Genomic DNA, 27,034 nt, shown 5'->3' on the forward strand with positions numbered 1-27,034 from the left:
GGAAGCAATAAGTTTCAACAGGTCGAGTACGTCACCGGTGATGTAGGCGAGACGGTGCACACTGTTTAAACGTTTGCAGTATCCACGAGTGGTACCAGGAAAGCGACATCAACAGAGAAGGAGCTCGCGTCTCAGCATAATGCAGTGCTACGGGCCCATGTATCTTCAAAGTTCGGGGTGGTGGCAGTATAAAAAAAAAAGAAAAAAAAAAAGACGCATCAGTGCCCCACACCAGTGTTCACGAATAACATAGGTCAAAAGCTTTCAAGCCCCACCGCTCCACTCGACACGGACACGACATACGACAACAAACTGCATCAAAACGTCCCAAAAGTGAAGGTGTCTGCTCCCGTACTGCAACTAGCGGAAGTGAAGTTTTGGGCGGATGTCCTTCACAAAAATATATAAAAAATGATTTGTGCAAGGATCATTTTCATTTATTATTGCATACGTAATGACAAATCCCAACAATTCATTTTCCTATCTGATTCAAGCTAGTCGGACTGCTCATAACACTGGTCAAGCAAAGAAATAACAAAAAATTTGAACTTATTCATGGCCGATTTAAGAGTTATTGTTAATATATCGTTATTTGTCGCAACGGACTAACATTATAGATTTAGCCTCCATACTTTTTAAATGCAAACAGTTCTAACACGCGGCTGTCCATTGCGTCGTGTTTTGTGTCTTCTTCTATAAATCTGTAATGGTCAGCGACCAAAGAGCTTACCCGCACATATCAAGCTTATATGCGCCGTGGGGAGGAATGAATATCGAGTAGGAAGTGTCGGGCGTAGTGTCGGTTGTTGTGTTTGTGTTCATGTCGGTGCTGTGTAGTACGTGGTACTGGTGTTGCGTGCGTTGTATGTGGGTTGCTGTCTAGTCGTGGTCGCTCGCACTGTGTGAACAGACTCGTCTTTTTTTTTTAATATAGGCTGCTATAAATCTCGATAGGTGGCGCAAGTTACCGCCCGGTTTTAAATAGTTCGCTCAAGTTAGTTATCCATGTAAGTTCGGCATTCGTTTTTTTTTTTTGTTTTTTTTTTGTCTAGCGGTTTTGTTGAAGCTACCGACGCCGCCGACAGCCGACGACGCACGTACGTACCTTTGCAGGTAGCTACGTCCGCCGCTTGGAGACTTTACTGTGTATAAAAGACATCGAACGAGAACTAACGCGTCCTGTGTGCTTTCGATTCGGCTGAAAGGCGCGCGGCTCGCTGGGCTCGTCTCTCGCCTGTTCTCGGCCGCTGGCCGCCATGTTTCACAAGGAACACGCTCGAAACGTGTTTTGCGGATGGCAGACACGGTGTAGCGTGTGAAGTTTACACGGCCCCTCATGTGAAAACGAACGCAGATGACTCCGTGTAAAACGAACACGTTTCGACGTGTCCGCTATGGGACAACGGTTTACACGTCTGGGCGTGTTATTTTTGCTAACAGTGTACGTCTCCCAAGCGCATCCACACGAGGGAGCCGACGAGCAACGCCAGCGAGGACGGACCGAAGCTGTCTGCCACCCCCCAGTGCCGCGAAACTCCAACATCGCACAGTGGAACCGTTGTCGAAGAGAGAAATCCATATTTGCTACAGCGATAAAGAATCGTACGTCGCTTTTACGTACAGATCGAGACAAAACATCATGATAGGCTTCGCGCAAAGCGCCACTAGCTTTACTAACCGAAGGCATGACTGTGACACGGTCATGGCCCTGCTCGAGAGGATTTCGGCGTAGAAGCGACAAAGGTCTGGGCTCGCGGAGGTGCGTTTGGAGATGCCTTCACGCACTCCGCGCTCGTGCACAACACTCAAGTACACCACAGCCACAAAAGAGGTCTTGCTCGGTGAAAGGCCGATTAGACGTGCAAGAATTATCGCGGCGTGCTAGACGAGTTTTGACGGCAACTTTTTTACATGGTCCCGGAGGAGTACCGGAACCTGCGTCGCGTCAGCCGGACAAAGTCGTTCCCTTTATTTAAAAAATAATATAAAGCACTGCTGGTAGCCAGCGATATAAAATTTATATAAAATTTATAAAATTTATCTAAGGTTCCTAATCACAATAAAGTGTTGTATTATACTTTATACCTTCAAAAGTCATCCTTGTTTTATTTTATGTGCATGACTCGCCTTGTTGGATGTACACTGTTCAGTTTCTTTAAAGTGAGCGATAATGATGTTCGTTATTTGTCTGTTTCTTAGATGACTTGTTCTTCTTTCATGTGGATTATAGTCTGTATTATTGTTTTTTGCATTCAGTACGGATTTCTATCCTTATATACATGGATTTTATTGTTGCATTTGTGTTATGTATGTGTGCCTCAGTTCTCTAAAAGTTTTTTATCCTGCTGTATTATTTTGTTAGATGAAATGCATTTTCATGTTATTTTTTTGTGTGTGGACTGTAAGAAACCAGTGCCACGTCAGGCTTTTTTAGGCTTTTGCACTGGCCCTTCTTTCGGGCTCTGCCCGAAGGAAAACAAATAAAGAAAGAGTTTCCTTCAGGCAGTGAACCAAGAATTGCGCGACAAAATGAACCAGCAAACGCACAAAACACAACGATGCGCCATTTTCGTTTTAATCGCCTTCCCCCCCCCCTCCCCCCCCCCCCCCCCCCCACACCAAAAAAAAAAAAATAATCATTTTACTGTTGCCGGACTACACGCTTTTGAGTCAATCTCCCGCCAAAAATCTGCGAGTGAAAAGGTGCCCAACTCAGTCCGCGCGTCTGCGGACGAGGCGCGGATCGCAAAATCGGCGACGTGCGAGTCCCGTGGTACACGGTCCGCGGCCGAAGATCGGGATTCGGTCCGTTGTGTGAATCGGCTATAACCGTGCCCCACAACGTTATATCAGCTAGATTTGCCGTGAGCATTCATTATGGAGCACAGATATCGGAGCGGAAAACACAAGTGGCAGCCCGTCTATAGCACCGATACAAGCAACGTTGAATGATAACAGAACACGCTAAGCTCCCAAATAGGGATTCATTATTGCGTTTCCCGCTCTGATAGCAATGCTGAATCAAAAAGGCTCAAAGCAAACCTAGCCTATACATCGTTGCGACGTACCGTTATCGGAGAGCTAAAAGCGATCCCCTAAAACTTCCTTAATATTACACTCACCCTTGCTGCTCTTTCAACTCCTATGGTTGTTAGGATCTATAAATATAAATTTAATCCCCTTGCTGCCCTTTCAACTCATGAGGTTGTTAGAAAGTGTAAATATAAATTTCATCTACATTTTGTTGGTCATCATATCCTGCGAGTTAGGTATACAATAATTCATCCGCACTGTACGAAAAAAATATCCGCTAAGATGCCAGCGCCTGAAACACATATATCTTTCCATCGTCCCCCATTTCAGGCAGATTTGAGCGTCACGGGCTGGCTTTTTGAGGATGCTGAATGTTTTGTGAACATGTAAATCGTGCTCACATATTGAAGCCACCACATCTCGCGCATGCGTTCTGCATTCCTTATTGGAGAAACCGAGAATAAGCATGAAAAGAATGTTCCATTGGTGTGGGGATGCATCTCAGCTTTCCAGTAAGCGTTTACTTTGCCAAAGGCTACAGCCAAACAATTTTGACTACTCAAATGGGTGACTGCCAGGGCGCAGCCTTCCAGCTTCGTAAAACGTCCACCAGGAGGGCTAGGCTTTGCGAGGGGCCGAAAATCCTTCTTATCCTAGGCTTATCCTCTCAGAAGAAGCCGATACAAAAGGCGACCTTTTCCCCGCCTCGCCATGCAGTCGGACAAGAGGAAAAGGGGAAAAAAAGGGCGAGCCGGAATTTTCGCCAGGCGGAAGAATATTTCTGCTGGTCCCGCTTCAAGCTTTCTTTCGACCATATTAGTAAGAGAAACGTAATAGCCATGTAAAATTTCGAGTTAGACCTGCCCGTTGCGGCGCACCGAGAGTCGCAAAGCGCGAGAGTGGAGAGAAAAACTAGCAAAAGCGACGTGAACAGCGGGGTCAGACAACCATTGCTTGCCACTAAGCTGGCTTGGGGATGTTGGCGATGACGTCACGACATCCTGGTCAAATAACAGGCATCCGAGAGAATATCCGCCTACCCGGCGGCAAATGCTGCACATATGTTTTTCAAAATACATGTGGTCTACGTTTACATCTGCCCAAGGTTAGTGCGAGAACTGAATTAGCGGGACGAAAACACCTAGAAGTCCGCTCCTCAGATTTCTCGAAAAATGATTGAGCTTTCCTTTAAATAACACTTTAATATTGTAAAAGAAAATAATACGAACCCGATCTTATCTTATTTTTACACTGGCCGTTTTATCTATTGTAATACAAAACAACATTTAGACCCCAGATTACGATAAGATTGAAGTGAAGTGAGATAGTGCTCCTCGTTACGATTCCCCCCGCTTAAAAGCAAAATATAGCCATATGGAGGGGCATGATTGTAATAAATAAGAGACTCAAGTGATTATCCTCGCACTTTTTATTACTTAGACGATTTTGACACGGTATAACATTATTGGTTCTTTTACAAAGTAAGCTATCGAAAATAAAAAAAGGGCTGCAACAAATCCGAGCAAGAAAAAGAGAGAGAGGGAGAGAAAGTGAGCTAAAGCCACAGTATTATCATCACCACAGATGCTGCTAACACAGCGCAGATATTGCCGATAAAAAGAGCTACTAGTCAAAAGACACAGCAGTCACGTGACAGCCGAGAAAAGATGTCTAGCGAATCAAGCGATCCTGCGAATCATGATATAAGTTATGGATCGAAATATCCAATGATTCAATAATGATTCAACCTCAACTGCCTCGAGCTTTTGCCGAGCCTGACATACGTTTTCTACGAGTGAATGGCGATTAGTCAGAGAGTTATTTTTGCTCGGATCAATTTATTTTCCACTACATTTATTCGTTGACAAACAAGGTTGTAGTAAGACACTCTTTCAAGTTCTAAATTACGATGCTCGTGTGAAAACACCCGAAGACACACATTTGTTCTGAAAGTTTTGCGCATGCGCATGCAGTGTGCGTGCGTGTGGGCGGGTGTGTGTTTGTATTTGACTCTAGTCTTGAGATACTGTGGAGGAATGTTTAATAGGAAATCAGGCCGACACAGCTCGAACTTTCTAAAGGGTATAAGTACCACTAATATGGTAACCAACTGATTAGAAAAATGTTTACTTCAAAGTATATATAATCCCCTTTTGTTATTACTATAGTTGCGAATACCGATAAAACAATATTAAATACACCGATACAAAATCTGGAGAGAAAATGCCAATAAATCTGGACACTTTAAGGAACAATCTGTGCTTTTAGTAATAAGCTCAAAATGCTGTTGTAGGTTAAAATATTACTATGCCTTTTATCGGTAAAACACACGTTTTATTTTATTGTAATAAAATGAACACCAACATCTCAGAAGTCGATTTGTTTACACTGTGCATTTTCGCTGTTAAGACATACTTTAAGTAAAAAAAACACGATTGCTCCACTTGCCATTTTAACACCACTTTGTTATTAATGTGTGATCGTCCTACGAAGATTGCTAGTCATTGTATAAATGATAGGTATGAAGATTGTACGGTCGTCAACGAACAACCGCAGTGAGGAGAAATGTTGACGGGTAATTTACACAAATAATTAATAAAAGGGGATCATTGACCCTTCCCTGCAGACGCCAGAAGTTACCCTGCAGGTCTGATATTTCAGATTATGATAGAAATGTGGTGGGTTTAATGGAGAATTCAGAGATCCAGCTGAAAACAAGGTGATTATGCATATGGTATTTTGCTACGGTTTTTTTAAAACTAATTGACGAGGGACCTGGTCGAATAACTTAGAGGTGTGAATGAAAATCTGGTAAGTTTAAGCATTGCAATCGAAACTTCAATAAGTCTCCGAAATACATTATGCTGACTGAGTTTCAAACTGGTATGACTGAGGAAATCCGTTTCAATATTCAATTAGAAGGTTCTCTGAGTCTAAGAAGTTCATTTTTCGTGATTATAGTACACCATATAAAGGTTTAGACGGAGCACAAGTGAGAGAAATAGGGTGGTAATTACTGATCAGCTAGAGCTCACAAGTCTTGTGGACATCCGTTACAATATTCCAATCACACGAAATTTTGAGGAACCCGTGTAACTTCGAGAATACGTCGCAGGGGAAACTAGAGGAGTTGTGCTTAAAGTTTGTTAAAACTTTCAAACTAATTTGTTTTTATGATGACCTACAAGATATCTTCAGCTGTTTGATGGCCTGCAGTACAACAACGTCATCAATTATAATAAAATTCATTAGAAGGCGATGGAACTGGCATGGGTCAAGACCGGTTGACATGTTATTGCGTTTTCATGATCCCGTGTACTAAACGCCGCTTCCCAGATAAGGAGCGCGGAGCAGACGACGACGCAGAGGCCGTCGCCGAATGCTTTCGCATCACGTCAGCGGACCGTTATGAGTGGTTGCTCGGCCGCGGCAGCAAAGTACGGCGGCCTGCGACTTTAAAAATGTTCCTAGGTTTATTATTCTTTAAATTATCACAAACTTTTTCTTCACTTATTCCGCGGGAGACGCTCAATTTCGTTTGCTAAAAACAGATTCAAATACATTTATAAGTGCAAACGCAAATGAGAAATCGTGATGGCTTCGCTATAGCCACTATTTCGTTATAACTGACTTCGTTATAAACGGTTGCAACATATGTCTTTCTTGGCGATTGGAAGGGGCTGGAACGTTCAGAGTAAATATGACGAGAACATAATCATAGAAGTGACGTCTCTCGAGACGTACACCCATGACTCGGCGAACATGCTGTCGTGTCAGTCATGGAAGTGCCGTGGGCTCCATTTTTCTCTTCTCTTTCTCATTTTCTTTCTTTCTATTTTTTTTGTTTATTTTTCTAAGCGTAAAGCAATGACGCGTCGAATAATCTTTCCCTTCAACTACGGAGCTCCCGTAGGCTCCTTAATTAGTTTGTTTCATTATGTCAACTGGTTTCTTTCTTTGCGTTCGCACCAATGAAGCGGAGAACATGCGATCGCGTCGGCCATGGAGGCGCCGTTGGCTCCTTTCCTTCACTGCTTTCATCCGTGTGTGCGTCTTGCCTAAAAAAAACTTCGTATTGTGTGTTTGAAATGGCACAGTAGCGCGCCCAGGTTTCCTTCGTGGGCTTACTTCGCACGCAATTCCGCATATGCGCCTCAAATATGGTTACGCGGAAGACTGCAAAATTGTCTCTACATGACCCCGAGTCACGGACATCCGCTTCTCGCGCACCCGGCATCGTCGTGCGGCACGAGCCCGTTGACTTAGCTCCAGTTTCCACAAACAACACATCTGGGATGAGTGAACAAACACACAGCGCCTGGGTATTTTCCAAGGTAAAATCCACCACTAGTTGAGCTGCAACATTAAGGCACGGATATTTCCGGCCAGTCTTAGAGCAAACCCCGGTACTGATTAATTCTTATATATGAGTGGAAACAGATAGAGAGGAGGAGATGAGAGCATGCGGGGACGTCAGAACACTCAGTTTTTTTGTTTTTTTTTTGGAACAATTAGTGAGGAAATTGAAAGTTGGCTGCTTTTTTCTCCCCTCACTGTTCGGAAGCGAATAGGAAGCACCGGACGCCGGCGTTTTTGGTGTGGTGTTCGAACGTGTTCAAACATTTAGTAGAGACGAAGGCAGCTAACTTTACATCTACCCATTGTTTATCACAACCAGAGCTCGGCGTTCTGATGTCCCGTCACTCTCTCATTCCTTCCTCTCGCTCAGTTTCTATCAGCATTACAAACATGCGACAAAACAGTGGCGCCACGATGCGGCTCATTACGGAAACATTTCGCATTGGACATGACCAGACTGGCGAAGAGTTCTTGTGTGGTAACCAAGCTTGGTTTAAAAGTAGTGTCAGCCTATGTGAGCACGCTGTCTTACAATACGTTCGACGCCATATTCGGTGCTCGATTAACTTCACACAAGACCTACCATTTCGGAGTAGAGATGCTTTCCTTGCGGCAGCGAAAAGAGCCGCGACTGGAGATGGCCCTCATGTACTTTAAGCGGAACAGAAAACTGGAACCGGACAAAATAGCATACGGCATGGTTCGCGACGTCCCTGGTAACAAACAACACGAATTGTTCGCATATATCAACCAGATAAGCACTTCGGAAGAAATGACATCGGCATGTAAAAAAGGTCACCTGGTGCTTCCTCCCAAATATTGAAAACATGCTAAAACACACGCCAACCTCATACATATATAAATGACATCATGCGAGGGCCAACTGATACAAAAGTTGGTCCTCAACGCCTGGGATGGCACATGAAAAAAACACCCAACAGCTCGCCCCCACCCCGGTCGGCTTCCGCAAGAACTTCAGAATACAGGCCGTAATGAAACGTATTCGAGAGGGGGAGTACGACATCCCCAGCACTGCACAACTCCGAGCGATACTGCCAGTATATATAAAAGAAGCATTTGGCAGTGTCACTTACGAGGCAACCCGTACCAAGCCCCATAAGATACATGGCTTACGCATGGTCCCCTATATCCAAACCTTTCTCTCACATAGAGCAATTCGCTTTATCGATCACGACGGCCAACCGTGCAAACCTCACCCCTTCACCACAGGGCTTCATTTTTCACCCACACTCTTCAACTTGGTAATGAAAATTCTCCATCATAAGCTAGCACAAGTTCGACATCCCAGTCATAGAATTTACGCAGACAACATCACGCTATGGAGCACAACAAGCAGCAAGGCGTGCACGAAGGGTGCTCCAGAAGGAGTTGGACATCATGGAAGAAAACGCGAGTTATATCGAACTTCAGTGCACCCTAGAGATATCGGAGTTCAGAGTCATCCTTAACCACTTGAAACAAGACCACCGACGAATACAGAACTCTTATCTTCCTTCATGTCAATGGGGTATACCTATCCTCCACAAGCCGCACATCCGTATTCTGGGATTAATCTTGTCACAAACCGGCCGCAGTACGGAGTACTCTGCTATAGCCAAACAGATTATTCAAGTTCACAACACTCCAGTCCCTCGTCACAAACAAGGCATGGCGGAAGATCAGCTGCGGAAACACTTCAAAGCAATTGTATATGCCCGCACCATATGTGCACATCCTAATCTAAACTCACCAAAACACAAATCATAAAAATTTAAACAGCTCTAAGAAATTGTCTACGAACCAAACACGAGGTCCCCAACTACATGCCAAACACTGCGCTTACGGATGTTGCTCTCCACAATACACTAAATGACAAAACGGCAGCCCACCACGAGGTCTAACACCAACACCACACCGTTCCACACCAAGACAGTGTCAATATAAAAAGTCTCAGTTATTCCACAGAGCACCCTCCCTCCGTCCCTAAGAGTCCTCTTCCCTGGGGCATCACACCCCGCATCACAATGCAACCGATCCCCCAATATATGAACCAAACAATCAACAAAGACAAGCGTCTGGGTTGGGTCAACCACCTACGGGAGCTATTGCACGACACGTACTACATTGGTACAAGGCAGACAAACGATATCAGAATTGCATCAGTCAGATCATGAGGTTACGTCATGCTCGTAACCAGAAACGTTCCCTCTTCTACCACTGTCAAGGCGCAAGGAATAGCGCAAGCCATCTTCCTGCACAAACACTCCACACACACAGTCAGAATACGCACAGACTGCCAAACCCTACACGCCCTACACGCCTTCGCCAAAAACCTACCCGACTACCTTCAGGGACCCCTCAACCCACATATGCACAACCACCACTATCTCCGCGTTATCCTGGAGCGGACACCAAGCCATCAGAGTATGGAGAGCATTAAACGAGCACATACGCCATTCGCCGAGACACTACCGTCGAAAACCCTCCGACATGGCCCGAGATCTATAACTCCAGGTAGGAGCGCACCAACCACCGCAAGATGCGAAGGGCAATACTGCAAGCTATCAGCGTGAACCGCCGCCAGCTTCTTTCGTTATCCTACATTCTCTCAGAACGTGACGCCGCTTGTTTCCGCCAAGCTCAAAGGCACTCCTACCGTGCGACATGTTCCAACACGACATAGATACACGCCCAGGATATCTACCCTTCGAAGTCCGCGGAGGGTACCCAGAAAATGAAGGTACTTGGACATGGCCTTGAGCCACCGAATCCCTTTATATTTTTCTCCCTATCCTTCTTCCCGTCCACATAACCCATGCCTGGCGGGGCTGGATCAGTCCACCTCCGGGACTTGAAGCCAGGTTGTGGCCAAGCCTGGCCGAACAGATTCACGGCACTCTCCATTTTGAACAGATACAAAAGTCGACGGGATCAAACCAGGAGGCTTCCACATCGTTCCCCGAAAACGCAGCCAACTAGAAACAGGCACCACTCGGATCGCAATTATATGAATAAAGTATTTCCTTTTTCTCTCTCTCTCTCTCTTTCTGGATTTCTCTCTCTATCTCTTTCTCCCTTTCCAGTATAACGTAGTAGACTACTGCATTTACATCTGAAACTGGGTGTCTCCCCGCCAGATTGTACAATGACCTGTCTGGGTCATATTTTCTACTTTCCTGTAAGAAAAATATGCCAAAGCGATGTTCTTAGTAGAAACATTCAGCTACATGTGAACGCCGTAGCTATATTTTATCTGGAGATATAAAATGGAGAAGCTCGAAACGTGGACATTGCCGAGATTTTACTGTGTTAATTGGCATTGCCGCCAATGCCACACCAAAGCAGGCACGTAGGATTTTTTTCTATTTATAATATGCACAATTTACAACATGCACACGATATATTAAAAACCACAATTATCTTTCTATGCAACAAAAAAAAATTCGTAACACGTAGAAAGATTAAAGACATTTACAATTCTCCGTAATGCCGAATTAGAGCGCAGCTGTTAAGGAGTTGGAGGGGAGTTTACAGAGGGGAGGGTATGCCCGTGCGACGTCAGAAGGTTGATGTCACACGGGACGTCACCCTCGTGACCCTCGCGACCCTTGTGACGTCACTCGTGAGCCTCGTAACCCTCGTGACGTCAATCGTGACTCTCGTGATGTCACTCATGATCTTCGTGACATCACACATGACGTCACGTGTGACGTCAATATAGGAGACGTCCCATCACGCAACGCGCGGTTACGCCGACGGCGACGGCAGCGCCGCTCAACCTGTAAACGGGCGCCTAAGAGGTGTACACTAAAACAAGTTTTAGTGACATATTCCCGAATTATTTGCCTACCACTATATTAATGCAAGACGTCACAAAATATATCAAAACTTGCGTGTTAAAACAGACCTTACGAATATATAAAAAAACTATTTGCTTAGCTATCATTACAGTTTTGTTATTAACGCAAAAGTGTAAGTCATTACTCTAAAAGTAGTCAATATTTAAAAAAAAACTCTATCTTCAATTAATTTTAAGCTCACCTTACCTCCTTGCAGTTATGTGAACTAACTCGTGATGGCGAAATATTGAGTAGCATACGACCTCCAACTGAGAAAAGCGACAACAAACCTTCACTCAAATTGATCTAGCTTGTCTTCGTTATACGGGCTTTGCCGCACGACATCAGCTCCAAAGAGATATTCTCCAGAACCGGCAAATTCCAAATGGTGATGCTCTATTGCAGAGTGTTGAAAGTCGTCATACTTCAAATTTGTGAGACTAAAAACAATGAAAAAACGGACAACAGAACATAATATATGAATGATAGCTAGTCTATTCGACCACACCAATAAAAAAAAGGTAAAGAAAACAGAACATAGCACCGCGAAGATTAGACCACACGTGGCTTGACAGGCTGAGTCACTACAGCCTTAGGCACCCTTCCGACAACGATCATCCGCCACCAAGCAGCCGCAAAGATAATCTGCGTCAAAACTACGAGAAACCATCTCCTCTGTGTAAGATTTCTAACCAGCGTTTCCTAACCAGCTCGTTGGCATGAGTTCACTTCTCAGAAAGTAATACTGTCCCAAGCTTTGTTTTATCTTTCTGTTTCTTTGTGTTGCCTTCTAAAGGACCACCCCTCATCTTATTTTCTAAGTGCCGGCAGAAGTCACTGCTGCCAGCAGTTGCGAGCAGTATGAATAGCATACTGCATTGATACTCAAGCGCGAAAACAAGGAAGTCCAGTAACCGAGCAAACAAAACGAAGGGAGTGGTATCGCGGGGGGTGGGGGGTCGTTATCTTGGTGTTTAACATTGTGACGTGGACAAGAAGCAACACCGGCTTACGATTTCAAAGTATCGACGTGTAACGTAACGCACAAAGGGTGCAGATATAAGTTGGTGACCACTAGGGTGTTTTCTTGCTGCTTTGGTTTGACCACGCTAGCCAAACATTTGGAGACAGGAGAGAAGCATTAAGAATCTCTGACATTCACATTTGGAGAGAACATGACAAAGAAGACTCCCACCGCTTTGTTTGCTCCGTGACTGACCTTCATTTTGTGTGCGCTTTTGTTTCAAGGGAATATGCCATTCATACTGTTCGGAACTGCCGGCAGCTGTGACGTCCGCCGGAACTCCTTTGAAGTTCCGGCGGACGTCACTGCAGGTTAGAGGAGGGGCTGGGTCTTTAGAAGGCAACGCATGGAAACAAAAAGGTAACACAAAGCTTGGGACAGTATGCCTCTCTGAGAAATGGACGCACGCAAACGAGCTGGTTAGGGAACATGCTAATCTAACGCCCCGAAATTAGTAAGTTGGTCGGATCTCGTAGTGTTGAGAGAGATGATCTTTGCGGGTGCTTGGCGGCGGATGCTCGTTTTCCGAAAGGTGTCTAGGGTTGATGTGATTTAGGCTGTCGAGGCACGTCTGGTCAAACTCTTCGCGGCGTCATGGTCGGCTTTCTTGGCCGGTTTTTCTTTTTTTTTTTTCTTGTTGCTGCTTTTGAGTAAACTCGGCTGTGTTAGAAATTCGTGTTGTGCTGTCCTTTTTTTTATTCGTCCTAGTCCTATGGTTGTAAGGTCCCGAAGTTCATATAACATGACGATTTTCTACTTTCTGCAATAGAGCAGCACAGTTGTACAGAGTTTGCCGCTTCTAGGAAATATCTCTTTAAAGTCGATGTCGTGCGGCAAAGTACCTATAACGAAGAGAAGCTAGCTTAATTGGATTGAAGTTTTGTTTCAGATTTCACACTTCAAGGTCATATGCTACTCAATATTTACCATCACAATTAATTAAAGTTACCGGAGGGAGGTAAGAAGAGTCTAGAAGAAATAAAGGATGGATTATTTTTATATTGTTGGGCAATATTTCTAATTTTAGAGAAATGACGTTTCGACATTAATAACAAATCTACAATGATGGCTAAGCAAGGATTTTATATATATTTGTAAGCTAGATTTTAAGACGTACATTTTGACATATTTCGAGACGCTCTGCATCAAGCTGTTTCTTGATAAAAATTTAGGAATGTGTACCTAAAACGTGTTTGTTTTACGCGTTTCGTAATTTGTTTTGCATAGAAATATATTATTGTGTTTGTTTTTACAATTCGGTGTGCATGCTGTAAAGTGACTATAAAATAACTGAAACAATAACTACATGCCTTCTTTATTGTGACATTGGCGGTGTGCAAATTACCATAGTGAAATCTCGGCAACGTCCACGCTTTGAGCTTCTCAATTTTATATTTCTGGGAAAACATTTGCAACGGCGTTCACATATGGCTGAATGTTCCTCCTAATTAAGAACATGGCTTTTACGTATACTTCTTAGAGAAATATCAAAGGTATGACCCGGACAGTTATTCTACAATCTGTCGCCGTGGAAACATCAATAAGGCACGTCATTTCAAGGGGTGGGAAGAGCTTAATCATATATCACAGTAGAAAAATGGCGCAGCTCTGTGGTAACATGACTACTTCAAACGCAGCGGACCCAGCATCGAATTCCTAAATCGGCCGCCGATCTTTTTCAAGCAGTTGGCAACACGGGACCAAGCCAGAGGCACTAGAGCGTGGAAACGAAAAGCCGCCGGGTGACGAACCCAAGCTCTTCGAGGCTACCACCTGGCTATTTCCGCCGTCTCCATCAAAGCCCCAGACCTTCGCTGAAGGCTGGTGTGCATGTTGCCGGTGCACCTCTCAAGACACGGTGGCGCCGTCTTCCCGAACACCCCACTCCGGGGCGCCCACGCAGCCATACCTCAAAACTATTTTGTCGTCGCCAGCACCCAGGGCGCCCACCAAGTCAACGAAGCGATATGTGTCTAAGCGAGCTTTCAAGTTTATTTTAGTATTACCTCCGCGAATGTGTAGAGCTACCTCTAGCTCACCACGCAAGGTAACCTCAGATCGCCTCATATCGCTGACGAACTTGCCTCAACCGTCCCCGAACTTCGGAAACTCGGTTAGCGGTTTTTGCGACAATCAGAAGAAGTAGTCCTCCTCTTGTATCATATAATATCGCAAATTTACAATCACTATACGAGGCACCACGGGACCTCACGGTACAAAGGTTTGCCTTCCTGCAGAGCCGCGGCTCTTATGAGTCAATATGAATTTTCTTAATGATTTTAATAATAAAAGTTTTAGTATTAATTTTAATTTTTAATAAAAATGTTCCAACGCCTAATTTATGTACCTTTTCTAATGACCAAATTTTTTAAATTCTGTTAATTCAGAGGGTTTTTTTTTGTGTGTGTGCAAACGGCCTCCTCCTTCATTACGAGAATCGCATCTTCGATAGTATTTAATTAACAACTTTGAGCCTTACAGTGATAACACCTAGCCACTTCTGTTACAAATTGCACCTGGAGTGAAGAGGTTAATTGTGATTACAAGATACGGGAGGAAAACATTAATCCGGAAAGCGACTTTCACATATGACCCCATCAAACGTATACACCCTTTTCCTGTGTGCTACAAGCTATTACGCACCAAATTCATGACTTGATGTGATGCGAGCCTCCTTCAGTAGAGTGGTATCGTGCTCCTTCAAAAACGAAGTGGTGAGATAAAGGATAAAGCGTGGTTTATAAAGAGGACCTTCTTGACAATCATTCTATAAGATGGCTCTGTAAGACAGTATTCCGAGAATGCGCTGTAGACCGTGGCCTTTTAAAACGTGCTATAACACATTTCAATTTTTGAAACTTGTACCACGACGGCAGGTGTTTGAGTGACCTTTAGTAGAGAGTAAACTTTAAAAACAACATTTCAAATTTTTTTTTCAACGCTCGTCAAAGTCAACTTGAAAACCTTATGCGCATTTTCGTTGTCTTCATGTGGTCGAACAATGAGCTGCGTATTCGAAATATGTTGCGTTGGCGATATCCTATCTTCTGGAAAAACATACGAATAATACAAATATTAAAAGCTTTCCAGTTAAGATAATAATATTTTTGTTTATCAGATGCTGTTCTAAATTGCGGACTATTGCTTCGATACATTTACGTATCTGTACACTATTATATATTGGCACGAGTGTAGTGACCAAGCAGGCAGCGCGCTCGAGGCCTAACGGTTATCGCGCTTACCTTCAACGCAAAAAGCCAAGGTTCGATTCCTGGCTGCGGATACAGATTTCTTTTTTGATTCCGTATTGTGATGTTCTGGTAAATTCTAGAACCGTGTTGGCTGATTGGGGGTTAGAACGTTCTATGCGGAAACCTTCTATGCTCGATTCTTCTAGAAGCCCACGCGTGTACAAAAGGGGCTCCACGTGGCAAGCTACAGTCAGTCTCGCCCCAGCGTTTGATACTGCTGTTACGCAGACTTCAACGCCCGCGACGCTTTGTTATCTATTGTTTCCTTTTTTTTGTGGGAACACGTTCGACAAATTAAACGTTTCAGTTTCTTCTGTTATTCTTTTTTTCCCCACCACGGAATTCGTGACATTTTGGTGGAGGTGCGGGTACCGCATGACCGTGCAGCGTACACCTCAAAGGGCCCGAGGTGCAAGTCTGATTCCAAGCCCGGTGAGAAGACCACTCTGCGAGGAACATAAACTTTGAACCAGCCGTCGCATCCAGGGACAGGATCTTCAATTAGGTTTGCTGCTGGACAAGCCGAAACCAAAAAAGACGACGATGGCCAAAGAGTCCCAACCCCCAGCCGCTTCTGCCGTCGCCTACCTGCCCATCACACACCGGACTCCGACGCCTTTCCACGGGGACGCCCATGAGGATATCGAGGACTGGCTGCAACACTATAAACGCGTGGCACGCCGTAATAGGGGGACAGCTGAGCAGTGCTTGCAGAACCTCTATTTCTTGCTGCTAAGGGACTGCGAGATACTGACTGGAGAACGACGAGGCTTTTTAGCTTCGTAGGAGGTGTGCAACCAAGAACTGAAGAAGGCGTTCATCAGCCAACGTCGACGCGAGGGGGCCGAATCATCCTTCGAACAAGGACCCAAGGCCCTAATGAAAGCATCACTAGCTTCGTTGAGGAGGTTCTTCGCCGGAGCGCCAGCGCCGATCCTCAGGCTACAGAGGAAAATAAGTTGCGGCACCTGATGCGGGGTGTGAAGGGCGAAATATTCGCCGGTCTTATCCGGAATCCACCGACAACAGTCGATGAGTTCGTCACGAAGACGACAAATATGGAACGGGTCCTCCTAGCACGCGCCAGACACTACGAGCGACACCGTGGCGTAACTACTCTGGCGACATCCGGCTCCGGCCTTGGTACCACCCTCCCCGGCATCCGTGACACCATCCGTGAAGTAGTCCAGAAGGAGCTAAAGAAGCTGCTGCCCACTGCCGCACGTTCGGCCTCGCTCTCCATCGCCGAAGTCGTGCGGGAAGACTTCCAGAGAGCCACTCAACCAGAAGCGTCGTCGTGGCAGTCCCCGAGGAACCCACGTTGACCTACGCCCCAGTGGCCCGACGGCCACCGCCTCCGTCTCGCGCCTAGGTCGCGCCGCCCCTACGTCCATTTCCTGCGCCGCAGAAGGACCGACGCCACGACGACGAGGTCCAGTACGCCTGCGAGGAGCTCCGCGCACCCCAGAAGACGGACGTGTGGCGAACGCCCGACCGATGCCCTCTGTGCTTCCATTGTGGGGAAGCCGACCGCACCTACCGCCGATACTCATACCGACGACTCGGGCTGCACAGGTTCTACTTGAACGACCCGCGCCCCGTTATGATGAACGCCCTCGGGAGATCGACGAGTATCGGCGACGACCTCAGTCCCCTGAGCCTGCGTCCCGCCGAGAGTTCCGGTCGCCGTCGCCGCGACATATAACTTCGCCGATGCACCGGCCCCGACGAGAAAGCCTGTTGCCCCTCGCTCCTCGCCGGGAAACTAGGTGCGGCCATCCCTGGAGGTGGAGTTGCCGAAGACGACCGACGACAAGATCCACCACGAACGTCGGAGGGCCCCATCTCGAGCACCACCAGAGACCGAAACGACGTTCCTTGAACGGTAAAGAATAACCTAAACGTCGTTATCGACGGCCACGACGCATCAGCACTCGTTGACACCGGAGCAGACCACTAGGACTTGAGTGGGAGGCTGCTTCGCCACCTAAAAAAAGTGACAACGCCGTGGGAAGGCCCTCAAATACGAACTGCCGGCGGGCACCTAATCATACCGGTCGGGATTTGTACTGCTCGCGTCGAGATCCGCGCTGAGACGTGCCCTGTCGAGTTGGTCAATCTGCAAGACTGTTTGACGGATGTTATCCTCGGAATGGACTTTATTTACGAGTATGGCGCCGTCATGGACCTCGGAGCAAACCGGCTGACGTTACGAAAACCTGCTCCACCACACTCCCCCAAAAACAACATCATCCGCAGTCCGGGTCCTTAAAAATCACGTGAACTTACCGCAGTGGTCGAGTGTCTTTGTAACCGTCGGGATAGATGAGGCTTTCAGCGGCGACGTTTTCCTCGAGGGTAGCGTCCAGTTTCTTCTAGGAAGAGGGATCGGCGTCGGAAGGGGCATCGCGCAGCTTTAAGACGGACGCATTGTTACACTCGTAACAAACTTCCGACAGGAGGCCCAGCACTTTACAAAAGACACCGCCGTGGGTCACGCCGAGGAACTCCCGGACTCCGCAGCAATCGCCGGAATAGCACAAGACCTAGCTCTCTTCGTGGCCACACAAGACAACGTCGCCTTCGCAGTTCGACATCGATTCAACCCTGTCTACCCCCAGCGACAACTCAGTGACCTTCTCGTTGAGTTCAGTGAGTGCTTCTCCACGTCATCAAAGGTGCGCCAAACGACGGTTGCGAAACATCTCATTATTACTGATGACGACGCGCTTCCTGTTCATCGGTCGCCGTATCGTGCTTCTGTGAAAGAGAGAGTAGTCATCCAGAGGCAGGTCTAAGAAATGCTCGACGACGACATCATCCAGCCCTCAAACAGTTCCCGGGCTTCACCAGTAGTCCTGGTTAGAAAAAAAAAAAAAAGACGGGACTCTTCGGTTCTGCGTGGACTATCGTCGACTGAACGCCGTAACAACAAAGGGCGTCTACCCGCTGCCACGCATCGACGCAATCTGGACCAACTCTGCCATGCCCGATACTTTTCGTCGATGGACCTGAAGAGTGGGCACTGGCAGATTGAGGTCGACGAACCGGATCGTGAAAAGCCTGCCTTCGTCTCGCCGGACGGACTGTACTAATTTGAAGTGATGCCATTCGGACTGTGCACAGCACCGGCGACGTTCTAGCGCGTAATGGACACCATTCTTTCCGGCTTGACATGGCAAAGCTGTCTCGTTCATCTCGACGACGTCGTGGTATTCGCAAGCGACTTCGACGAGCACCTGAGAAGTTTGCGAGCCGTGTTACAGGCTATCCAGAACGCTGGTCTGACACTAAAGCCGTCAAAATGTTGATTCGCTTACGGCAAGCTCAAATTCCTGGGTCATGTCGTGAGTGCTCAGGGGTTCACGAAGCAATGACACAAGAAAACCGTAAGAAGATTCCTTGGGCTGTGCGCTTACTACAGAGGTTTCATTCGCGATGTGCCAAGATTTCTGCATGGCTCACGCATCTGACGAAGGACGACGTCAACTTCCAGAGGGGGAGGAGCAAGAACAAGCGTTCGACGAACTGAAGGAAAGACTCCAGTCGCCCCCCATCCTCCAACACTTCGATCTATCAAAGGAAACGGAAGTTCATACGGGCGCCAGCAACGCCAGACTCGGCGAGGTGCTCGTCCAAGGACAAGACGGAACAGAGAGGGTGATTGCCTACGCAAGCCGGGCACTGTCCACGGCGGAAAGAAATTACTCAACGACCGACAAGGAATGTCTCGCTGTCATCTGGGCGTTAACCAAGTTTCGCCCGTATCTGTACGGGATCCCGTTCCGCGCTGTCATGGATCACCACGTTACGCTCTCTTGTGGCTCGCCAACCTCAAGGACCCGTCAGGACGCCTCCCTCGCTGGAGTCTTCGACTTCAAGAATTCGACGTAACTATTGTGCATAAGTCCGGCCGCAAGCGTAACGACGCCGACTGTTTGTCTAGGGCCCCAGTCGAATCTCCTCCCGAAAGCATTGACGACGACGATGACGCGCGTTTTCTTGGCGCAGTTACAGATACCGACTTGGGAGCACTCCAACGAGACGACCCGGAACTTTGCGCCGTGATCGACCACCTCGAGGGTCAAGGAAGTTCAGTTCCGCGAGTATAGGCCCGAGACTTGTCAAGATTCGTCCTGCGGCGAGGCGGGCTCTTCAAGAACTTTGTAACGAGCAACCCTGCCTGGCTGCTGGTTGTTCCTGCCAGCCTGCGAGAAGAAATCTTTCAAGCATGCCACGACGACCCGACGGCTGGACACCTTGGCTACAGCAGGACGCTCGCCTGGATTCGTGACAAGTACTACTGGTTGAGACTCCCGAAAATAGTCCATCTGTACACACAGTCCTGCCATGAGTGCCAACAACGTAAAAGGCCTCCGACGAAGCCAGCAGGACTCCTGCAGCCTATATCTGCCCCGACTAAGCCCTTCCAGCCAGTTGGAATGGATTTACTTGGTTCCCTTCCAAAATCGACGCAAGAAAACCAGTGGATTATCGTCGCGACCGATCATCTTACACGATACGCCAAAACGAACGCCCTGCGACTTCAAACAGCATTTGAAGTCGCCAAGATTTTTGTCGAATCCATCCTTCTTCGACACGGCGCGCCTGAAGTGCTGATCACGGATAGAGGATCATATTTCATGGCACAGCTGACTCAAGAGGCTCTTCGGCTCAGTCAAACCAACCATCAATTAACCACCGCTTTTAAATCCCAAACCAACAGAGTAACGGAGCGGCTCTACAAGACGATCGCCGACATAACACAAGAGTGACGCAGTTTCAACTGGTACACGGCCGAGCTGATACCACGATTCTCGACGCCATGCTGCCTTACGTGCCAAACGAGGATGGCAACGACGACGCTCAACTGATCTTTCACCGCGCGGAGGAAGCTCGTCAACAGGCAAGGATCAAGATTCAACAACAACAGCGAGTCGACGCACGCTGGTATAACCTTCGTCGCCGGGACGTCCCCTTTCAACCCGGAAACGGGGTATAGGTTTGAACACCGATACGGCGCCGCGGTTCCAGGGAAAAGCTTTTGATACACTATATCGGACTCTACAAGATCATCCAACACCTCGGCGATCTGAACTACGAAGTTCTTCCCGACAGAACGCACCCATCTGCAATACAACAGCCACGACCCCAGAGTGGTGCACGTCGTCCGGCTCAAGCTGTATCACGAACGATAGAACTTTGGACTCTCGTTTAAGAGTGAACTGTGAACTTTGAACTGTGGCTCGCGACTCTGCTATCCTTTTATTGTGGACTTGTGTTTTCTGCTGCATCGTGACGATGCACTTTTTTAAAGAGGGGGAATAATGCCGCGCTCTTGTTGCTGACGAAGCAGGCAGCGCGATCGTGGCCTAACGGTTATCTCGCTTGCATTCGACGCAAAAAGCCAAGGTTTGATGTCTGGTCGCGCATACAAATTTTTGTTGACTCTGTTTTGTGATGTTCTGGTATATTGGAGCACCGTGTTGGCTGATTCGAGGTTAGAAAGTTCTATGCGGGAACCTTCTACGGTCGATTCTTCCAGAAGCTCACGCGTGTACAAAAGGGGCTCCGCGTGGTAAGCCACAGTCACTCTCGCCCCAGCGTTCGACCCTGTTGTTACACCGACTTCGACGCCCGCGACGCTCTGTTGTTATCTTCTGTTTCCTTTTTTTTTTGTTTTGGGCACAAGTTCGCTCCAGTAACCTTTGAGTTTCCTCTGTTATTCTTTGTTTTGCCACCTTGTCATTCGTGACAAGGAAACCGCAGGCGTTTGAGTGACAGTCACTAGGGAGTAAGCTTTGAAGACAACAATCCAGAATTTTTTTCAATAAGCCCGTCAAAGTCAACTTGAAACCCTTATACGTATTTTCGTTGTCTTCATGTCGTCGCAAAATAAGCTGCGTATTCGAAATATGTTGCGTTGGCGATATCCTCTCTTCGACAAAAACATACGAGTAATACAAAAATTAAAAGCTTTCCTTTTAAGAAAACGAATATTTGCAGCCTTAAATTGCGGACTATTTCTTCGACACATTTGTGTACTGAAATGCAACGGTTGCGGGAAAAACAAGTTCCGTTGCATTTTTTTATTCGTAAATTGTGTACCAGCAAAGAGGCCGAGGCGAAAAGTGATGTACCGTGTTCGATCAAACAAATGAAACCCGGGCTCTGGCCAACGTAAATAAACTACGAATCGGAGAAAGCTGAAACACCTGTGCCATGGGGCATGGGGATAGGATGCGAAAGTTCAAAAGCATTTTTTGGATGAAGACATAAAAGAAAAACGAATTCTGTTTTTTGAGCCGATTTTCTCCTAAACCTACTTTTGTAGCGTGTGTTAGAGCCACAGCAGCTTGCAGATTGCGTAATTTGTTAATATTGTTGTGTCGTTGTCGTTACTGCGCAGCCTCGTTAGCTTGCTTCATTCTCAAGGTTTTCATGGTGTTTTCCGCTTTCTATCGGTTCCGCACCCGTGCCCCTTCCGCATTTCGTCTCCTACGAACCTTCCCAGCCAATACCACCTAGGAAGCAAGGCCTGCGTACGACGCCATCGTTAGTGAATCTCCGACCCACCCGAAGCGGTAAGCCCGCTAAACTTCGACGAGTGTTGCCGCAAGACCGGCAGCGGGTTGGCGTTGCCGTGTGCTGGCATCGTGCTCGCTCTGAGACGCCGCGAAGTAGGCGCTGGCGGCGATGCCAACGACACCTGTAGGTGGGACTGCATGGATTCACTAGTGATGACGGTTCGGGGATAAAAACGAAGCGGCTTGTCTTCTAGGAGGTATTGCCTCAGCCTGCAATGAAATTCGCGCTCCTCGGACTCATTGCGCACTTTCCCCAGTCTAACCATACGGCGTGCAAGTTCGTCAGATCGGATGGTCGTGTGCACGTGCGCCAGCAAAAACGGGTTGCCGACTACAGCCAACAACTCATATATGGGTAGCCACTGAGGGGCAGAGAAAAAGACGAGAGAGCGCGGGGACCAGAACATCAACAGTAGTATGTGCGGTACGAGTGACAGAAGCGCCGGACGAGGGGAGAAAGGGCAAGCAGTAGGAGGGCTGTTGACAAGGAGAGAAACCTGTCTCCTCTAACGTTCCTAGTGCTTGAATGTAAACATGTTCGACAGAGATCTGTCTGGTTAGGAAATAAATAGGCTGTATGAAAAAATTGAATCTTTAGCCAAGTTTGCATAAAAAACAAAATATCCTACGTTCCGGGTCCAGCTCGGTTCCTTGGTCACGGGTGACTATGGGTTGGGCGAATCTTTTTTTTTTTGTCGTCGCCATCTATATCATCCTAATGATCCTCATCTTGATCCCCATCAAGGATATCCAGCTCTGGAACCCGATTCGGAAGGTTGCGCCCGTTTTTTTCTGTGGTGCGACGAGGTACTGAGACATGTATACGCTTGGGAGAGTGCCCAATAATATGCTGACGTTTTCTTTTCTTGACCACTGATACCTTGCGTGTTACGGGATGGTAAGATTTGAAGTACAGGTACCTGCCGGTGTTCGTAGGCTTCTACATCGAGAAAATACGCTTGTTTAAATTATTCTGCACACTGACATCCAAAAACTGGAGAGCGCCATGTTTATCACGCTGAACGATGAACTAGATTGCGGGTTCGACTGAATTTAGGTGTTGGTGAAGAAGGTCGATTTCAGTCGTCTTAACGACGCAAAACCAGTCGTCAACGTAGCGTAGAAAGATCTTCGGTTTTGGCTCGAGCCATGCCTGTATGCTTGACGGAGGAACCTCCGAAAGAAGGTATGCTAGATCAAGGCCGATCTTCAAAAAAACGGATACACTCAAAGATTTATCAACCGAGTATACAAGAAGCTGCACCGTCCTGGTCTCTCCACAGACCCGGCCCCTTCGAGCCGTATTTGCCTGCCATACGTAAGGAACGTAAGCGAGACCATCGGACGCACCCTTCGCATGTATGGAATTGCGGTCACTCACAGACCAATGACAACGATTCGTCACCGAGTCCCCCCTCCCAAAGACAGACCGGGAAAGAAGAAATTTCAAAGTCTCGTCTACCGCATTGCATGCGCGGACTGCCCTGCTGCCTACGTGGGAGAAACAAAGAACTTCTCGAAACGCATCCGCCGCCACAAATACGGCGTGAGGAACAACGACGTCCAAACCACTGCCCTCGCTGATCACGCCGCAAAACTTGGTCACAGCGTGTCTTTCGACAAGAGCGAGATTCTGGCCACGGAAAAACACTGGCGTAGACATCTGCACCTGGAATCTTGGTATATCTCAGGAGTGGCCAGGCTGACCCGGGCTGGGAGCCGCAAACAAAACCACCAAACTTCTAAGAGCCGCGGCGAGGGGGGGGGGGGGGGGGGGGGTAGCAGACTTTTGTTTAGGGCCTTTGGACAAACATATGCAACATATGCAATGAGCCATAAAAAAGAAACAGTTTAGTGAAGAGCGTGCCAGCTTTGTTTATTTCATTCATCTCGGCTGCGGGCACAGTGAATTATACTAATGCTGCGGTTGCGCATTCTGTGTCTGTGTTGGGCTTCCCCATTCGTAAATCATGCCCCTTGAAGTTCGGCTCGAACGACGTCGTTGCGCTCCGGAGCAGCTCAGTCAGGTGGTCGTCCGTAAGGGTTGCGCGCTGTTTTGACTTCACCGCTTCCATTGTTGAGAACACAGCCTCGCGGCAGTATGTTGATCCAAATATGGAGAGGAGTTTCTGGCCCGCGAGCTTGACGTGGGGATACCTTGCTTCTGGCACCTGCCCCCAGAGTACTGCAATTTGCTGAGACTGCAGGAACGTCTTCAGCCCTTCGTCTTCTTGTAGTTCAAGCAGTTCCAGTTCGAAGGCTCCTACATTCCCTGCCAAGTTTTTCACGGTTGGACAGTCGACACTGAACACATCAACCATAAAAGGCTTCATCAGAAGGGCAAAACAAGGCTTGAGTTGGTGCATATCTTTGAACCGGGAATGAAAGTCCCTCTCGAGATCCTCAAGCTTTACGAAATATTTCCCGAGCTTAGTGTCGGTCAGTTCAAACTCAGGTTCTGCGTCCAGCATGCTATTCAGCCGCAAAAAGGGGATCAGGCACTTCGTTTTCAGGTCGTTTTGAAAACGTTTTAGCTTGTTTTGGAAGCCAAAGACTGTTTGGGCGAATTCCGATACCATTTTTCCTTTCCCTTGTAGCGGCATGTTTAGAGTTTTAAGGTGGTGAACTACGTCAGTGAGGTAACTGAGATCAACACACCAACCTGCGTCATGAAGCTCAGGACATGGCTTCTCTTTCGCCTCCAGAAAAGCTTGAATTGGCTTCAGCAGATCCACAAACCTTGATAGTACGTTGGTCATTGACAGCCAGCGTACCGCACAAAAAAAAAAAAACGAAACGTCTTTGGGCGCTTCATGAGGTTTCAGTTCTTCGAGGAAGTTCCGAAATCGCCGGTGGGTTTTTGCATTTTATCGTATGTAGTTGACGGCTCGAAGGACGGTGTTTATAACGTCTTTGTGGCTGAAGTGCTTCGCCAGCAGGTGCTCGCGACAGATAATGCAATGAATTAGGAGAACATCTGGAATGCTGGGGTCGCTCTGCAGACCTACCAAGCCCACATTCTTACCAACCATAGCAGGCGCACCTTCAGTGGCAATAGCGACAAGTTTCTGCAGAGGAACACCGAACAACTCTAACGTTGTTAACAATGCATTCTTAATATCAACACCACGAGTGGTTTCCTTGAGGGCAACCATGTACAGACGCTCTTTTCTCACGCTTTCGTCGGATGAAACATAACGAACGAAGATTGCAAGCTGTGGTTTGTCTTGTATATCCGTAGATTCATCAAGGGCTAAGCTGAATGTTTTACAACTGTTCAGGCCCTCTTGAAGCTTGTCGACGACGTCGGCGCTTAGCTGTGAAATGCGCCTTTCGATTTAATGTCGTAAAACTGTGACTTGGTTGACCAACCTTTGAAGATCCTTGTTGTTTGGATCGAACAATGCCACGACGTCGGAGATGTTGGTCTTCACAAATTCTCCTTCCAAGTAAGCTTGCTTGGTACGAGCAATGTTCCACGCGATTGAAAAGCTTGCTGTGGCTGCTACGTCAGATTCCTTGCTGAAGGTCTTCATCAAGGACTGCTGATTCTGAAGTCGCGATTTGAGCTGGGCCAGTTTGACTTTTCTCAGCTCAGATGAAGCTGGACAGTCCCGAGAACAGGTTTTGTGATTGCTCTCATAATGCCGTCGAACATTGCTTGCTTTGTGGTGCGAAATTGCTGCATTACAAGTGAGGGAGAGGGGTTTACCGTTTTTATCTGTGAAAGCGAAATCTTCCTCCCACTCAGGAAGGAATGTCCGATGTTCATCTTTGTACTTGAGTTTCTTGTTGGACGTCATTGCGACGACGACCGCAAAGCCTCGTCAAAAGTTCGCCAAGGGTGGTTGGACGAGGCAACAATTAACTTCTTGTCTCGACAGAGCAGGTAGAACACCGTAGGGGCAGCTGAAGAAATGATGACCCGCTCGCATGGAACGCTGACAGTCATTTAGAACGTTTTATCTTCCGTGAACACATGTCTGCTTTTCCAATCGAAGCACGACCTTGGTACAAGAAACATTTTGCCCTTCCATGCAAGCGTTCGAGACACGCCTTCGCTAACCGCTGGCTAGCCACCCCCTTCCCCCCCCCCCCCCCCCCTCCCCGAAAGTATAAAAAAGCAGCCTGCGGGTAACAACTGTCAGCCGGTAAAAATAACAATTAAATGTTCTCGGTTTTCCCGGGTTTCCGCGACCTTCAACAAGAAACGATATGGGGAAAGATCCATTATCTAAAGGGGGCAAGTATCACCCGCAAGTGACAAAGGCCGGGAGACAGAACATTTTCTCGACCCCAAGCCAAAGTGCATCCATAGTTTGACCCTTGTACAGTATTTGGTTTGACAATCCCTGTCCCTGATGCATTTCCCCCTAGGGTCCAGCAAACTCTCTCGAACAATAAAAGGAACAGGAAGCATACGAGAGAAATGCGGTTCAACTGTACCTCTGGTGGCAAAAAGCTGCCGATCGAAGTGCAAGCTGTTTTTTGTTCTAAAATATTTTACTTCTTTCTTGGGGAAAGGAGGAAAGATTTTGCTTCTTTCCCCAGGAAAGAAAGAAGGGAAGTGACGGGCGTCGGGCCGGGGGGAAGGGGGGGGGGGGTTCTTTACGAGGGATCCGCGAGCCGCTCTTGGACCAGCAAAGAGACGCATGCGGCTCGTGAGCCACGGTTTGGCCACTCTGGTATATCTAAACAACGAAAGAAAACGTCAATAGATGATCAGGCACTCTCCCAAGCGTATATGTCTCAGGACTTCGTCGCCTCACAGAAATAGACGGGCGCAACCTTCCGAACAGGGTTCCAGCGCTGGATATTTTTAGCGGAGTTGAAGATGAAGATTATTAAGATGGTATAGATGAAGACGACAAAGCAGAATCGCCCAGCCCATAGTCATCCGTGATCAAAGGACCGAGCTGGTCCCGGAATGTAGAATATTTT

The 27,034-nt window shown here is 47.3% G+C and overlaps 1 protein-coding gene and 1 pseudogene across 1 annotated transcript; both read right to left on the bottom strand.

Annotated features, from left to right (window-relative positions):
• The window catches only part of LOC120849732, a 107,557-nt pseudogene extending 82,861 nt beyond the window's left edge, over positions 1–24,696 (bottom strand).
• Positions 24,697–24,960: 264 nt separating this feature from the next.
• Positions 24,961–25,896, bottom strand: LOC120849733 (general transcription factor II-I repeat domain-containing protein 2-like). The gene is made up of 2 exons (XM_040221931.1): positions 25,466–25,896; positions 24,961–25,423 (listed from the first exon to the last, which is right to left on the bottom strand). The coding sequence occupies exons 1-2, from the start codon at positions 25,894–25,896 to the stop codon at positions 24,961–24,963; spliced, it is 894 nt and encodes a 297-aa protein (XP_040077865.1).
• Between the last annotated feature and the right edge of the window lie 1,138 nt (positions 25,897–27,034).

This window comes from Ixodes scapularis, unplaced genomic scaffold, assembly GCF_016920785.2.
Source record: "Ixodes scapularis isolate PalLabHiFi unplaced genomic scaffold, ASM1692078v2 PGA_scaffold2__306_contigs__length_199485367, whole genome shotgun sequence".
Classification (NCBI taxonomy): Eukaryota; Metazoa; Arthropoda; class Arachnida; order Ixodida; family Ixodidae; genus Ixodes; species Ixodes scapularis.

Coding starts and splice junctions, on each gene's coding strand:
- LOC120849733 (XM_040221931.1), bottom strand. CDS start 25,896: ATGACGTCCAACAAGAAACTCAAGTACAAAGATGAACATCGGACATTC. Junction 25,424..25,465: donor AACAACAAGGATCTTCAAAG/GTTGGTCAACCA, acceptor TTAAATCGAAAG/GCGCATTTCACAGCTAAGCG.